Consider the following 18,225-nt stretch of genomic DNA (forward strand, 5'->3'; position numbering starts at 1 on the left):
GAAGGAAAGACACGAGATAATGGATGAAGCAGGGTTTGAGATGAGATAGGATGAGATTGTGTCCAGACCACAGTTTACCTTTTGCATGGAGACAAAAAGTGACGAGGAAATTGGATAAAAACAGAGCAATCTAGAGCTGATGGCCAGGGAAGCTCAGGACCTTGTTCAACCTTCCTGGCAAAGCTGAGGAGGAATTGATCTACTGAGATTTAGGAAGGAGGGCCTGGGGCTGGTGGGGCTTGAGCAGGGTGAAAGGGTTTGGCCTTGGTGTGGCAGAGGAAGTGGTGGGTTGGGGATCAAATAGAGATTAAATAATGATTATCAAGGAGCTCTGAGAGGACTCATAGAGAAAGAACTTATGTTTATAAAATTTAATATTTGCTTCATTCCCTTTCCTTGGCTGTCAAGAGTTCCAAAAAGAAAGGCACAAGTGGGTTGAGTAGTTCCATAACTACACCGCATGACAACTCTCTCTCCCTTTCCCTCTTTTTCCCTCTCCCTCTCCCTTTCTTTTTCTCTCTCCCTCTCTCTCTTCTTTCTTCTCCTTCCCTCCCTCCTCGAAACCTGTTTGGTATTTAGAACAGGTATTGCACTTTATACGTGAAGAAACAGAAGCTGAGAACACTGCTTTCCCAAAATGCTCAGCTAGCTGGGACGTGAATCCAGATTTTTCGATTCTAATTTCAGTACTTAGGATTTTTTCCAGTAATTTCCTCACTACATCATGCTGTTCTCTATCTTCAGTGCTCTTCGTCTCCATTCTTAGCTTAAAACCTTGCCCCCAATAGTTCCTTAATGGCTACACTACCTTTCCAACCCACCACACACTTGCCTCCTTCCTAAACCGAATTTTGCTCTGAAGAGGTAGACCACCAAGGCTCAAGCTGCAGGCATGAACAAACTCAGGCCTGAAGTTTGGTGTTTAATTAGGGTTTCTGGTGAGGAAAAGACACAAGGAATCAGAGAACAGCCACCAGAGGGTGAGGGAAATGAGAGCTGGGGTTCTGGAAAACACCCAATGGAGAGTCCTCCTCCTGGGATTCCCTGGGTAAGGGCTGCAAGACTGGAGACGGCTAGAGCTGTATCCCTGCCCAACCCCTCCCTCAGCCAGATTTCCAAAGCCCCCCAACTGAAATCACACCTAAGAGTCTCCCCTAGAAAATTACCAATATATAATAAACTTCAAGCAAACAGAACCTGGCACCTTTATTTTGCCCAGGGTGAAAATTTTGGTTTTTAGTGTTTTGGGAAATCAGTATAAAAGCTTCTAATGGGTAAGTGTCTGGTACAGACCTTGGTTACTTGGGAACACAATCGTGTGTTGTTTTTTTTAAAAAAAATTCAGCTCCCTTTGACCTTGTAACAGTTATTTTGCTACTGTAGACTGTAATGCAAATGAAGGCATTTCTATTCTTATTGCAAAGTCAGCTGCATAAAATAAGTGTATGCTTTTCAAAGCCAATTGACAGCCTAATGTTCCACATTTAACTATAACAAATCAACACTTCGCCAGATTATCTCATTATTATTTCACTAATTCGTTTAAAACTTTATCAGGAAAAAAAAACTAATTATCACCTCTCATAGTTTCTGGTCTTAAAAAGCAGATAATTCTTCTAATGTTGCAAATTATATACAAAGTGAGTCTAAAAAAGCAGGCTCAAAAATTTTTTTTCTACCAAAGTAGATCACCAATTTTTTTAAAAGCACTGAAATTAACATAAATATAACGGTGCAATTCCTTATTTTGAAAGCAGATCTCTCACAAGCTAAATCATCCTAAAACCCATACTTTTTAGTTTGCATTTGTTATAAAAGCAAACAGCTATTCTGTAGTAGAGCATTTCCATTTCCTGGAGCTAAATTATATTCTGCAATAGCACAATCTTGTAGACCAGAATTACAGTGATATGTCTGCTTTTCAACATTTAAAGAAAAGAGGCTGAATTTAAGGTACCCCCTTCCCTTTTAAGGGCTTCTGTTATATTTAATCCACTTTCACACAGTTTTTCTTAATTACACTACAGCTGTCTGGTAAGGCACAACTGACCACTTCCATCATGAAAACAAACTGTACCCCACCATCCAAAGTTCTTGATGAAAAAGCGAGCGGTTTTTGTGAGCGCAGAGCAAACGGGCGCAGCTGCTCCGTTTCACGAGGCAGGCACCTCCACGCCATTCAGCTGTGAAGAATGGCGCGGACTGTAAATTGTCCCTCCTGATCGGTTCCACAATAAAAACAAACCACACTACTTTCAATTTTTGAAAGCCAATTTTTTTTAAGCCTCCAGTGCACTAGAAACAAGAGTTGTGTTCTTCTGATTCATGGCCTTTGATTTCTACATAGACGTCCCCGTATGCATGTAAAAACAGGTCCCTGCAGGATACTCGCACAGACTGTATGCATTAACTTACCAGATGTACCAGGAGATAGAAACGCCATCAGCCTACCTTTCAGAGCGAGATACTATTTAACAGCTCAAACGGCCTGTGACTAAAGGATGCTGTAAAGAGCAAACCGTATGTGGAGAGGCAGGCATGAGGTGGGTTCATGAGAAAGCTGCGGCGTTCGCAAAAACGGCAACAAATGGCTTGAGCTGGAGCTTTAAAGCTCAGTTAGGATCCATACTGTGGAATTTAGGGCTAGTCCCACATCTGCATTTGCAACTCAAACACTTGGACTCCGGTAATAGCTAAAATTACTGATAGAATTGTGTTAAGAAACTTCTAAACGTTCCCCACGGACTCACTCCCTCAAACGGTGTCTATGGTTTAAAGTTGAGGTCTCCCAAGTGTGTTCTCAATCAAACAAACACTTATCAGTTACAAAATGTTTCCCATCCCTCCCCTCTGTTTATATAAATGCAGAATTTACGTGTTACAGACACAGAGCTCTGAACTAACATCGCATGCACATTGGAAACATGGCAAAAATAGACGGCTGTTTGTTCAAGACGGGATACAAATAATCTCTAAATGGGAGTTTTATGCCTTTCTTTGCACACCTCCGATGGGCCTTCCTGCACAGCTGCTAACACTCTGACCACCTCCTCCCATGCTCACGGACAACCTCCGTGGGCCACGGTGAATGCGAGGCCAACGTTAAGTCGTTAGTGGCTTTGGATGAATTGACTGCTGTAAATTTCTACCCCTGCCTCCAAGAAGATTTTTTTGTGAAAACATAAGGATATACTCTAGTTTAGAACAGCTTTCAATTCTGACTCATGCCCAGAAGGTTTCGGTGGAACTTAAATGGGATCAAACAACTTGGAGATAAAAACAAAAACATGTTCAGATACGCGAACCTCCACTTTGGTGGCAAAACTGTTGGCATGAAGCTCCCGGTGATTCCTCTCTAATATAAGACGGCAATCGATACCACCTAGAGCGACACACAGGTCTCTATTGAACATAGCCGTGGTCGCCCCCGGGACTGCACCCCCAACCATGCCGGTCACCAGCCTTTTCAAGTGTCTCCTACTGGTACTTTACCTCTCCAAACTATCTGGTCTACAAACCCATAAAACCCATTCTGTCCAGAAACCTTAACAATATAAAATTTCAGGCAAAGGAAGTTCTCACCAAGTGAGGACACAGTTTTCACTGAGCCCCGTCAATAACGGCATGCCTTACATAGTTACTGGGTCTACCCAGTTTTGTCAGGTTCTGCTAGAAGCTGGCCACACAATTATTTTTCTTTTCAAGGAACTAAAAGAATAATAATTTGACAAAAATCACACACACAAACGTACCTCTCTTGCCTTCTTTCTCTCTGGCCATTAGTGCTCAGTCTCCTTTACAGGTTTCTCTTATTCTAGCTCCTCACTCACCTAGGTGACAAGGCATACCTCCTTTTATTGCCTTCACTTTATTGTGTTTCACAGGTGTTGCCTTTTCTTTTTTTCTTTTCTTTTCTTTCTTTTCTTTTCTTCTTTTCTTCTCTTCTCTTCTCTTCTCTTCTCTTCTCTTCTCTTCTTTTCTTTTCTTTACAAATCAAAGGCAACACACCCTCCACCGCAAAAAAGACGACTTGCTTTATCGCTACGCTCACTTAGTTATGGGGGTCTGGAACCAATCCCTCCATATATCCCATATCTATGCCTGTATTCACTTCCCACTCCACCTCTAGGGGATCTTATCCAAAACGATAACTCAAGACAGACCAACATGTCTTTGAATACAAGATTATTTCTAAAGGACATTTTCTCGAGCTATAGACCACACTTCCCACACTTCCACTGCTCGCTCCACTCCTCCAACTGATGCCCCGAGAGCAGTTCACCGCACAGCCTCTGAAAAGGATCTCTTTAACTTCTCCATTAAACTTGCTCCTCTTTCTGTCTCTCAATTTAGTCTCTCAATTCATGGAAGTCATCAAGGATTTCTCCCTCTCAAACTGCATGTCCATTTATGTCAAAATCTGGTCAATTCTACTACTTGATGCCTCTCAAACTTGTCTGGGATCATACGATCTGTAGGAAAAACCCATCCTGTGGGTTTGGCAGGCTCTCTAAGGCATGTTAACACATTAAGCGCCAAGCCTATTTTGTCTTCCTTTCAATTTAGCCCGCAATATCCGATTTCACCAATATGCTGGCGGCCAGAGACTGACGAGGTCCAAACGGAAAGTATAGTGTCAGTCACCGGTGACTGACCTGGCGCTTAACGTGTTAAGAGAAGGGAGCGTGGTATCTTCACTCCCACCATGTATAATGAACTTATATATCATTCCTGTAGTCCTTGGTTCCATAACTAATTCACTCTAAAACTTGAAATTCAAGAAAGTTCTCTACATCTTCAAAAAAAAAAAAAAGACATTGGAAAGCACTTACGGTTTTCCTTTTTGAGCTTTCTGTCAAAGTTAATGCCATTTAAATCTTCCTAATTGACAGAAGGAAATTCATGGAGTTTCACCGAGGGTTTCTACCTCTAGAACTAGTTCCCTTACAGTGCAACCCAGAAAACAAATGAGTACATTATCTGGGACTCATTCTGACTGGAATGCAGATATGTAAATTACAGATGTTCCAAAGCTAAACTTCTGGACAGATGAATGAAAGGGGACATCTGGTCTTGGTGTTTCTGCTCCTCCTTTCTTGGTTCAGAGTTCAGAAATTCACAAGGCACTGGTCCTTTTAGTCACTACCCATTCTTGCCTCCTTTTAATGACCTCCAGCCAGTACCACAGAGATGTGAAGGTACTAAGGCAGTGGTTCTCAACCTTGGCTGCACATTAGAATCACCTGGGAATCTTTTTAAAATCCTGATTTCTGGGCCTCATCCTCCGGAAATTCTGTTTTTTTGTTATGGGGTGAGACCACAACATTAGTAAAGAAACAGAATTTCTGGAGGATGAGGCCCAGAAATCAGGATTGTAAAAAGATTCCCAGGTGATTCTAATGTGCAGCCAAGGTTGAGAATCACTGTATTAAGGAGTCACTCATCCATTAATTCAGTAAACATTTACCAACCACCTAATATGCTATAGACACTGGGGAAAATATAAAGTGAATAAAATGAGAAGCTTACCATCTGGGGAAGGAGAAAAACATGTATAAAAATATTAAATACAATATACTTAAGTGCTAGAATGCTGTATGCATTCATTCAACAAGTATGAAACACCTAATATGCACCCGGTACTGTTTTAGGTGCTATGGACTTAGTCATGAAAGAAACAAGGAAAAACAGACATACTAAGTTGTCCTCAATGAGTTTGATAAAAACACCGAGCGGGGAGCACAGGCCTTGTCAGAGAAGAGCCATTAGCTGACCTTGGAGGTTGAGCAGAAAGGTCAGGGCAGGATAGGAGGGTGGACCAGGAAGCAAACAGCACACACCTGTGAGAGAACCGGGTGTGGAGTAAGAATGGCAGGAAGACTTGCTCCAGCAAGAAGCCCAAAAGAGGAAAAGCAAGCGAAATACTGCAGTGAAAAATGAGGAAATCCCGCTGCAAACGTGAGGTTGGCAAACCGGTGCTACATCTACATTTAAATGATGGGGAAAGGAAAGCTGCTTTTCTGTTTCCATTGTTTCTCGGAGGGTCAGAAAAATAAAATTTTGTCTGCAATGAGTTTTACTGAATTTTCATTTTTATATTTAATAAATCTGCAGGGAACTAGGTATAAAGAAACAAACAAAAATACTAATCAACAAATAAGCAAGCAAAACACAACTAAGATCCAAAACAAATTAGCTTCCAGGTTGCTATATGCTAGACTTAAAATGAAAAAAAAAAGTGTTTTACTAAGATAGGATAGATATGAAGAGAAATATTGTAATACAAAAGCCAGTATATTCACTTGCATATTCAGAATACAGTATGTGTGTTAAACAAATTAATATTTACATATCTGAGAGAACGCAAATGACTATAACACAAAAAAGCAAGAAGGGAAATAAGAAAGCATATATTTAAGTAGAGAGGGAGTAGAACGTAGAAGCTGAGAGCCAGACTGTCTTTTTTTTTTTTTTTTATAACCTTAGGCAACTTACTTAGTCTGATCTTCTTCCTATGTAAAACAGAGGTATAATAATAGTATCTACCTCAAAGAACTATTTTGAGGATTGGACTAGTGAATACATGTAAAACTCTTAAAACAGGACTTGGCACCTAAGGATAAACTGTGAATGTTGTGTGTGGGGTTTATTGTTTTTATGATCTGAGTACTTTATTGCAGAATCTATATTAGCTGCTGCTGATTCCTGGAAAATTGTTTACCCTTCTATTATATTATACTAGAGGCCCGATGCATGAAAATTTGTGCAATGGTAGGCCTTCTTTGCCCTCCCACTGCCAGCACCAGCTTCCCTCCAGCACCCAGGACCTGGGCTGCTTCCCTCCTCTGGCCGCCAGCAGGCACCTGGGACCCGGGCTGGCTTCCCTCCGGCTCCAGCTTCGTCAGGAAGGACGTCCGGAAAACGTCCAGTCTAATGAGCATATTACCCTTTTATTATTATAGATATGAAAATGCTGCTTTATTAATGAAATAATTTCAGTCACTAATACTTCAGAGCTGAAACCTAAAATAAAGGTGCTTCGTTTAGCAATGCAAACTGTTCAATCCTACACTTCTGATTAAGAGCTTAATTTCCTGGAATGTTCACAGTAATAGTAACAGCCATCTCTGAAGCGATAAACTCATGCCATCTTTTTAAGGCCAAAGAATTTTAAAAGACAGAACTTGAAACAGTTGCCTAGATGTCACCAGACCAGAGGTTCCGTGAAAGCAGAGTAGGCAAGAATCCACCAGAATATAAATTCCAAGGGACCCTGAGTTTCCATGGGGACAGGGACTTTTGTTGTGTTCACCAGTGTATCACCAACATCTAGACGTGTGACAGAACATGGCAAGGGCATATAGTGTGTTTGAGTAAATGAATAATATGATGGAACAATACATGAACTGTCCAAATCTTAAGTAAATGATCAATTACACACCTGTAGGAAATTACATCTACATTTAAATGATGAAAGAAAAAAAAGGAATATTAGGTAAGTTTTCAAACAATCACACCTTTGAGCTTCAACTGAAGTGCTGAGCTTGTCCTCAACACTAACCAGCTCATGATATAGGGGAAAGTTAAGTACCTCCGAATTCTTGCAGGTTGCCTAAAGAGGGTCGTATGTTTTAAACCAAAGCAGCACCTGCACCATTTAGAAGAATAAATTCAACAAGAAGTGGTTATGAATGTGAAAATTATAATGCGTTGGAGGTTCTTTTATTATGTAAGTAACAGCAAGTGTTTTCTGGACTCGCAGCTGGTGCACTCTTTCTAAACTGCATGAGGACCTGTTTTATTCCCCACAAAGTTTGACACCTGAGGCAATATCAATTTATTCATCAGATGAACTTCAATGTTAAACATTAAAAGTTTTACTTCCTAATATAAATTGTTGGCCTGCAGATAGAAGTAAAAATAGTATGTCATTGGGTTTGTCTGCAATAAGCAATGACTTGTAGTCAAGAATATTTTAAAAATTGATGGAATTGAACTACATATGTACCCTGGAAGAAAAAGAAAAAAACAAGAACAAGTAAATTTTGCTGCTCATTGCAAGGTGACTCTAGTATAATTTGATGTCCTGGCACAATCATAATTGTTTTAAAATGAGAAAAGTGCTATTTTTGGGTTCTAACTGCCATAGTTGGATTCTAACATGAATCTCTCCCAAGCAAATGACCAGAAGGTTAATTCTGTTTAAAATTATTATTACTATTAAAATAATTTGTAACAGAACCGTTCTACTCATTTTATACCTAAGTAATATCTGTGTAATATATATAAAATACACATGTATTATACACACATATGACTTTCTTAGTTAAGAATTTAAGAAGTATTCTGGAAAATATCCCAAAGATACTAAATGAGGGGAAGATAATTATTTCTAAAACTAGAGGCCTGGTGCACGGATTCGTGCACCGGTGGGGTCCCTCTGCCTGGTCTGTGGCAATCAGGTCGAAACCGGCTCTCTGACATCCCCGAGGGGTCCTGGATTGCCAGAGGGCACAGGCCAGGACGAGGGACCCCACCAGTGCACAATTAGGGCCAGGGAGAGACCGCGGGAGGGCTCTAGGACGTGTCCGGCTTGTCTTGCCCAGTCCGATGGGCTTGACCCCAGCAGCAAGCTAACCTATCGGTCGGAGAGTCTGCCCCCTGGTGGTCAGTGCACGTCATAGTGACTGGCCGAACGAATGGTCGGACACTTAGCATATTAGGCTTTTATTATATAGGATTTTGAGTAGGGCATTTTATTTCTAAATCTTCAGATAGGCTGTGTTTGCTAAATAGGTTTCCCTCTACCTTTCAGCACGTTTCCCACTTAACAGTCACACTCATGCTTCTCCAACTGAATCTACAGTAAATTCACATCAACCTCCTTTCGGGCCTACAAGTACCCTGTGCTCTGTGGTGCTCTCCCCCAACATCAACTCAACTTCCCTCTTCCAACAGGTCCTGCTCACTCATCTCTTAGGATAAGTGCCCCTGAGTACATAGCACCTCTTGACTTCTATTAAATGTTTAATGGTCTGTCTCCCCAGCTGACTGAAAACCATGTGGGTAGTGGTCACCTGTGTCTTGCTTAGCACTGTATCCCAAGACCTTACCACAAGGCCAAAGCTCAATAAATATTTATTAAAACATGAATGATTTCTCAGTCACTCCACCAAAATTATTATCCTTAACAAGAATGTGAACTTTTGCCCTAACCAGTTTGGCTCAATGGAGAGAGCGTCAGCCTGCGGACTCAAGGGTTCCAGGTTTGATTCCGGTCAAGGGCATATACCTTGGTTGCGGGCACATACCCAGTAGGGAGTGTGCAGGAGGCAGCTGATCGATGTTTCTCTCTCATCGATGTTTCTAACTCTCTATCCCTCTCCCTTCCTCTCTGTAAAAAAAACAATAAAATATTTTTTTAAAAAAAATTTTTTTAAAAAGAATGTGAACTTTTTAAGGCCAACGACCATGCCTCAGTCATAATCCTCAGTGCAGGCCTAGCTCAATCCCTGACACAGAGATGAAACTCAAGAAATGACTGCTATTCAATAAAAGATAATTCAACAACTGAACTGATTCTCAATTTTAAAAGGCAACTTTTAGGGCTTATTAAGCTATAAATATTAAATTTTTCTTAATATAACTAATTTCTTTATTGTATGATTTTTAAATAAGAAAGTATCAAAAATAAAAATTTAATCTAAATTAGAAGTTTTTTTGAGTCACTGGTAGTTTCTGAGACAATGGTATGATTTAATAAATACTATTAATATCCTTCAGCTCTGGAGTATTATACAAGAAACAAAAGGAATATTTTGAGAGAAAGGCTCAAGACCAGAGCAAGAATTTGGCCACTGCAAGAAAAGGGACCGGTAGATGAAAAGGTTAGAGACGAGATAGAGTGAGGGGTGGAAGGAGTTCAGGCCTTTTGACCAGTGAGATGCTGTCCTCACTGGCATCAGTGGAAAGCTGTGAATTTGTTGGATTTGGAAAGGGATGACCAGGAATAGCACTTCAATAATTTAATTGTGAGAAGCCAAAACAACATCTGACGTGACGTATCCTTTAAAAAAATTAACGATGGTAAAAATTAGAGCAAGGACCTGTCCTCAGTAGCAGGCAGTAGCAGCTCCAGTACAAATATGATCACTGCTAAGACGGGATAGCAGGTCTATCGGGAAAGGAAGCATTTCCAAAGGAAACAGAAGGTCAGTTGCAGAGATAAGATGTAAACCAGTCAAAGAAATTCTAGAAGCCAAGATCAAAAAGGGTGCAAAGAGAAAGGGCAGGTACCCTGGCAAAGACATCTGAATGGTCCTGGGGTATAAACTCAGAGCCATAGATTGTAAACAATGAGGCAGTGTAATCTGACCAGTATAGACAACGTTAGAAATATGACCTCATTGTTAAAGCAAGCTGTTTCCAATCAAATCTGGCACTGTCACCTACAGGGTTCTTCCTGAACTCCAAACTCACCTCAGGTTATCCAGCTCCCATCTTCTTCTTCTTTTTTTTTTTTTGCAGTTGCTCTTTTACAATCTGCACAACAGGCCTAGAGGCTGAGAACTGCCTATGCAAGTGTTCATGTCACCCCAAGCTTCCATGGTCTCAGTTCAAGCGAAACACATCTGCCTTCCCACAAGTTGCTTACTAGTATATCCATCATATAACTTATTTTATTACTTAAACCAAAGAGAAGACATTTCATTTTTAAATCTTTTTTTATTTAGGTTAATTTTTCCCTGTTCTAAGCATTGTAATATTTATTTTCCAAAATATCAATGGCTACTGGTCTGGAAGTTCTTGGGTTGGTATAGGACAAACGTGTTCTTAATGCTGTCCATTTGCAAGCGGTTTCTGCTTCCTTTCTTTATTGTAATGGGTTTGCAAGATGACTCCCCAAATGGCAATGGCTCTTTGTGCCGGCCATATCCCCTTGCAACCCCATCCCGGCTTTGCTGTCTGATATCACCTTGGCTCCCTTTCAGCATTACTAAGCATTTTCTCCCACTGAATATCTATGCCAGATTATTTGCTCTTAGAAGTATTAGCTTGCATTTTCTTAGGCTGAATCTCACTTAGTATTTCCTGTGATACTTCAAAACCTTTTTAGGTATCTTGGTGATGCTTCTCCTATTTCGCTATTTGAGATGCTTCCCAATTTACTATCATCTGAAAAGCTGGTTGACACACTGTTCATTTCTGATTTTAGAATTTTAAGGAAAATGCAAAGGAAAACTAGGCAATATGCCTTCATGAAAAAACATTTCATCTTAGTAAGAAGAATACATTTCTTTAGTAAGAGCTGCAGATCATCATGTTATTAAGTCAGTAAACCTGAATAGTGGACTTATTCTACAACCCATATGCTCTAAATTGTTTTATTTGCTTTAAACAAAAGTTAAAATAATTTTAATAGCATTTATTTTTGTATAGTGTGTATACTTGGTTCAATTTCACTCATTCTTTTTTTTTAGATTGAGTTATTGTAAAGTTAGTGATTTAAAAAGAAGCAAAAGTAACATTTTTCTTTAATTTTAAATGCTAAATATACAGGGGGGAGGCAAAAGCAGGTTTACAGTTGTGGTATACAAATTTATTCCTGTATTATTATTTATTAATTACTGTGTTATTTTCCATACGGACAACTATAAACCTACTTTGTATTTAAACTTAAAAATCCAAATGTCTTTGGTTCTCCCATAACTGTAAAAATGTCATTGGTTTTAATTAAATAAAAGACACCTTAATTAAACAGCCACGATTCATTCAATACTTTAAATTTTAAATACTACCTCATTGTACTTATGAGAGTTATATTTATTTTTCCTACTGTACTGTTTATAACACTTTTTCCTGTGCTCAAAACATATTTTAAAATATAACTTGGCTAGGGAATTTCAGGATTCTTATTTCCTAAATACTGGGATCACATAAACAAACTCTTGTTTTATACCCTTGTTTATTTAATACCTCTCTAGTTTCTTTTGATAGTGCCAACTTAAAAGCATTTTAAAAATTAAGTTTTCTAAAATTAATGTTATTCAATGCATTTTTAATTAAATTCTATTCAATCTTAATATCACAGTATATTTTTGACTCAAGAATCTTTGAAGAAAACATTCTAATCCAGCTCAGGTAAATTAAGAGTTAAACATGTGCAATTTAGAAAAGAAATATAGCAAGTCCACGTATGTGGCTCAGTCTTAGGAGTGATGTTTACACAGGGAACCCTGGCTCTGCCTGCACTATATTATGGCCCTTGTCATCGCCTGCCCTGGAGCAGTTACATGTGTCTACTTCTCCCATTAAGCCAGTCTCTCCTGAAAGGCAGAAGCAATCTGAAACCTTTGTATCTTCCAAGAGGCCTCCCAGACCACATTGCACAGAGCAGCCACGCTATACATGTTTGAGAAGTTGTATCAGAAGAGCAAAGTTCTTAGGTTTGTCTTGATACACGCGCCCCATGAACACTGAAAGCAAACGTAGCTAGGTGAACTAGGCGAATGGGGGTGGGGGTGGTAAGAATGTTAGGGAGTAACCTCGAATGAAAATATTTAAATGTGATCTTACTTAACTCCTCACTGACGTACTTGAACAAGAGTTGAGATTTTAAAAATAAAAATAGAAACTTTACAGTCTTCCCAAGTTAGAAGCTGGGGAAGCTTGATTGCTTTGTTTGAAAGTATTTTCTGGATCAGACACACCCGTATGACCCAGCCAATGTAAATAATGTGTTCTCCTGGTGTTACCACTGCTGAACAATGATGAACAGATCAACAGTACATGAACTCCCCAATAAAGAGTGACCATTGTGGAGAAAATAGATCCTAAAACAAGGAACTGCATTTAGGATAGGTTTCTACTTTCTGAATTCTGGCACACCCTTTGTCCCTAACGCCAATGAGTCAGTCTCCCGTAAGCCTGAAACTTATCTTTCAAAGGCAAATTCAGTTCAACAAATATTTATTGTGCACCCACTGTATGCAAAGGCACAAGAATGCAAACCTGAGTAAAAGGGCTACCATGGCACTTGAGAAGAAGCAATGACCAGGGAAGGAGGGAAAGGTACAGGAGGGAGAGGGATATGGAGCCCAACAGGTAAGAGGGTTGGTCCACATTCTCAGATGTCACAAAGGGTGGAAACCCGAGACTCTAGAAGAAAATTAAATAACAAATTCTTACTGAGTGAATGCAAAGTACGGGGATCAGTGAACAGGATGATGAACTTCTTGGATTTTCCATATTTAGAATAATTCTGCTTTGAGAATCTATTCCCGAAGAATAGGTTCCGGTTCTTTCAATATTTTTACCAATGTTCCTACCATCCAGACTCGAAATGTCTTCCTTTCCCCTCTGATCACGTTTAACGCAGGCAGTTACCAAGTCCTACCACTCACACCCACATGATTACAGTCCCAGGCGTGGTAGTTCAGGCTGTGTACTGCCCACGAGTGCCACATCTACGGGGAGGAGCATTCACATCAGAGATGTGTTTGTTTATTTTAACAATTTTCCAGTAGATGGCAGTCAAGTGTCTTAGTCTAATTAAATATATTACAACAATTTAACAGGTAAAATGTCTTGAAGAAGGGGCACGTTTTTAATTCCCAGAATGCACTGGATGGTGGTCCTGCCCAAAACGTTTCCCATCTGTTTTCTAGTTTTCATTCTGGCTGTGGCCACCACAAGGCAGACTCATCTCACATCTCACAATCGCTTCCAAACTAATCCCCTAATTTCTCCACACTTGAGCTCACCCCACAAATCCATATCTGGGGCGGGGGGGGGGGGGGGGGAAGGAAATTTCCTTAAAAAAGAGTTCCACTAGTTTAACTTCTCTTTCCAATAAGTCTTTGGTGTCTCTGCCATAGAGTTTCTTCACCCTCACCTTCAAGGCTCTTTATACCATGTCCTTAACCGTGCTTTCTCGTCTAGTCTTTCACTACTTACTCCTCAAGAAGAGCCCTCCTCCCAGTCACATCTAATTACTGTCTGCCTCACATATCCTGTCATTCCCTACCTTGCTATCTTTGTTCCTGTCATTTCCTCTGCCCGGAATTCTCTCCAAACTCAGTCTTCCTGCTAGAAGTTCCAAATTACATTTAGGAGTATATTTTGGTGAGAGGTTTTGGATGACTAAATACTGTCTTCAGCAAGCATCCAAAATTTTTTTGAAAAGTATTTTCCTCCTTGGCGTTGGTTGGCTTTCCTGTTATCTATCGGTACATGACAAAGTACTCCAAATTTATGACTTAAAACAATGACTGTTTTAATTAGACCTCACAAATGTGTGGGCCAGAAATTTGGACAGTGCTGAGTGCTTCTTCTGTTCTGTGTAGTGATGGTGTTGGATGGGCAAGTCTGGAGTGTTCCCCTTCCTCCCACCGCCACAGACCTTTAAGGTCATCGTTCTTTACGGCCCAGTTTATATTCCCCTTCTTCCAAGAATCCTTTCCAGTTCCTTCCGTCTGGTTTAATCTCTCATCACTGCAGATTTCTAGTACATTTTTCTTCATTAAAGTACTCTTCCTACTCATAATCTTATATTAGGTTTTCATTTATGTAAGAAGTAAAAGGGAGAGAGAGGCAAAGGGAGCAGTAGAATGCTGTGACCCTATACATTTTAATTCAAGTTTAAACAGGACACAAGTGCTCAAGGGGACTGGAACTTTTGTGGAATCAATAAGAAGGACTGAGTTCTACGTCTGGGCCGATGCCAGATGAGGCTGATCCGACACATGCAGACAACATACTTTATTTACATATGCATAGCATTATCTTCATTCTGAATTATTGGCATTTGTAATTGCTATAGATTACAGTAAATAGAAACAAAATTGTGGAGGGGGGAAGTTTTCATGTCCTGTGTCATTATGCTTAATGATAATTTCTAATATTACATATATTTTTGTCCTCAAAAATGTTCAAAGTGGAACTTTCCCTTGAAAAAGCAAAATCCATATCCTACAGAATGTACTGAAGAGATACACGAATGGGAATGTGAAATGATACCAATAACAAAATCCAATAATTCAAACTGTCCAGTTTAAATAATCCAGATAGCTCTGACTGGGCACTGAAGTTGGAGTGTCATCCCATACACCAAAAGACTGCGGATCCCATTCCTGGTCAGGGAGCATAGGGGAGGCAACAGATCAATGTTTCTCCCTCATATCGATGTTTCACTCTTTCTCTTTCTCTCCCATTCTCTCTCCCTTTCCTTCTAACAAAAAAAAATCAATAAAAACATACCCCTGGGTGAGGATTAAAAAATAATAATAATCTATATAAAAATGCAATTGAGCTACAATAGTTATAAAAGATGTAGTTCAACCTTATGATGATGAAAATAACTGAGGCCCACTTAATGTAAATGGACTAAAAAGGATTGATTTCCTGTATAAACAGACACAAAACAATGCTACAAAGATCTGTGAAGCAAACTGTGTATAGAAATGTTGGTGGCAGCAGTACCTATGAGAAAGAGACTATAAATGCCTAGTACCAGGACAGGGGATAAATAAATTATGTTGTCTTCATGCATAGAAATACTATACAGCAGTTCAAATGAATGAACTAGAGTTACAAATATCAACATGGATGCATCTGACAAACACACATTGAAAAAAAGAAAGACTATAGCAGAAAACAAAGAAAATGACAGCACTTATAGAAATTTTAAAACAATACTATGTATAGTTGGGAATGGCACCCCATATGTGGTAAAAGTATAAAAAATGGCACAGGAATGAGTGGCAACTTCTATGGGGAAAGAAGGAGTACACAGGTAGCTTCTATGGTATCCATCCTTCATGTTTTATTTCTAAAGCTAGTGTTAGGCAAGTGGGTGGTGGTCATATTATACTTTATAACTTTTGTAAAGCTTATCAAATAATAAAATTTCAAGATAAACAAATATATGTAAAAACAGCTCTTATGCTTTTTTATCTTTGAGTTATTTTCTATAAAAATTCAGCACAGAGAGAAATAAAGGTTAGGCGATCTACATGTTGAGGGGCTCAAGACCCCTAGGATAGACTATGTGAAAGCAAGCAAGCAAAAAGTCTCTGCTTCTCAAAATCAGATAATAAACCAAAAATACCAACCAAGCAAACACATTTTTAAAACTTTTACATCAGTCACACTCCAGATCTCTCTTAACATTTACATGTTGATTTTAAGAGGCTCCCCCACCCCTACCCCAGAGCCCTAACTCTGGGTGGACCATAAGGTGATAGAATCAACCACAAAAGAAACCCTGCTACAGCCTTTGGAACAGTGGCAGCAGCTGACCCAACAGCATAACTGAGATTAAGTGAGCACATACTACGTACCAGGCATTGGTAGATTCAAGCTTTATCTGCATTCTCTTCATTCTCTGTGTAAGCCACACAACTCCCCAACGAGATGGGAATTACTATCATGTTCATTTCAGAGCGGCTAAGGGACCTGCCAAGGCCACACAGCTAACAAGTGGTGGAATCAGGATTCCAGCCAGAGGCTGGCCCGAAATCAGTGCTCTGCCTTGCTGTCTATCCAAAAGGATAATTACCAAATATCTGTAAATCAACTTATCTTTAAAAAGAGTTACCTCATTTGTACCTGGCTCCAAAACATGTTTAATTACTGTAAAGCAGCTTTGCAGCCCAGCACAAAAAAGCTTTACAGATCACTCTCTTACAAAACCACCTGTACTACATCCACATGGTTGTCAAGGTTTAAAAACGAATACAAATAATAACAGAAGCAACTCCAAGGGAATTTTTTCTTTCGTAGGAGAGGATTAGATGAAATCACTGAAAGAAAACGAAAAAGGAGCACCATCTGGAATAATTTCCTTTTCTCACATCTTGGATACCTCATTGTGTGCCACAATGGCAAAAATAAAGGGTCAAGGAGTCCTGACGTTGAAGAATCTCAAGATCTCCGACTCCAAGATGACACCCTGAACATATAACATAATGGGTCATTGCTTAGGAAAACATATCCTCTCTGGATTTTTCTCCCTGTACTACCACGGACACGTTCACATCCTTCATCTTAATAAAACTAGTAACTCGACTGAGACCCAAGATGGCAGCAGAGTAGATTGAAGCTACATCTATCCCCCACAGGACCAATCTGTAAGTAAAACTAAAATACAGAGCAATAAACCTGAATAACCAACTGAAGACTAGCTGAAGAGAATGTTATAATGAAGACTGGTAGGGAGGGTGGAGACATGAAAAAGTATGGCCCCGTTCCCAGGGCAGTGGCTGAGATCCCCGCGGGCTATCTCAGCTGCAAACGTTCCCCCTGAGAAACGTGGGGTCTCAACCCCATGCTAAGCATCCCAGCCCAGAGCACCAGGGCCAGGAAGAGGTGCCCACATAACATCTGTCTGTGAAAATTAGCAGGGATTCTGTCCACCAGGAAGAGATAGACGTCTGCTGGAGACACAGTTGCCCTTGTAAAGGATCAACTCACAAAAATCTCGTTCATAGCCACTCACCCTGGTCTCCAGCGGAGGGAGGGCAGAGCGGACTAGAGTCACACGAGGAGGGACTGGGGTTTGTGGCTCTGGGAACAGAACTGAAAGGACAGCCGCTAGGATCACCGTGCTGAGTCAGGTGTGAGGTGATATCTTCTTGTGGTTTTAACTTGCATTTCGCTGATGATGAGTGACAATGACATTGAGCATCTTTTCATATGTCTATTGGAGAAGTGTCTATTCGGGTCCTTTGCCCATTTTTCAATTGGATTGTTTGGTTTATTGGTGCTGAGTTTTATAAATTTTTTATAAATTTTGGACATTAACCCCTTATCAGATGTACCATTGGCGAATATGTTCTCCCATGCAGTGGGTTGTCTTTTCATTTTGTTGACAATTTCCTCTAATGCGCAAAAACCTTTTAGTTTGATGTAGTTCCATTTGTTTACTTTTTATTTTGTTTCCCTTGCCTGAGGAGATATTGCTAAAAAAAAAAAATTGCTACAAGAAATGTCTGAATAGTCACTTGTGAAAGAAGAACAAAGCTGGAGGAATCATGACCCCTGACATCAAACTATACTATAAGGCCACTGTAACCAAAACAGCATGGTATAGCATAAAAACAGACATATACTAGTAGATCACTGGAACAGAATAGAGAGCCCAGAAATAAACCCACACCTTTATGGTCGATTAACATTTGACAAAGAAGGCAAGAACATACAAACAAACAAAGCACACTTGTTTAT

General features: G+C 39.8%; 1 protein-coding gene across 12 annotated transcripts in view; it reads right to left on the minus strand.

Moving 5' to 3' along the window:
- UMAD1 (UBAP1-MVB12-associated (UMA) domain containing 1) overlaps positions 1-18,225 on the minus strand; it is a 187,547-nt gene that overhangs the window by 77,454 nt on the left and 91,868 nt on the right. Inside the window, exon 1 of one of the 12 annotated variants that reach the window (XM_014547569.1) lies at positions 5,775-6,038. The exons of the other annotated variants lie outside the window; for them this stretch is intronic. Coding sequence (XP_014403055.1) covers positions 5,775-6,030 — 256 coding nt within the window. The 5' untranslated portion in view covers positions 6,031-6,038. Of the gene's footprint in view, positions 1-5,774; positions 6,039-18,225 lie in introns of those variants that run through there. 12 annotated transcript variants of the gene reach the window in all.

Source organism: Myotis brandtii, unplaced genomic scaffold (assembly GCF_000412655.1).
Source record: "Myotis brandtii unplaced genomic scaffold, ASM41265v1 scaffold48, whole genome shotgun sequence".
Lineage (NCBI taxonomy): Eukaryota > Metazoa > Chordata > Mammalia > Chiroptera > Vespertilionidae > Myotis > Myotis brandtii.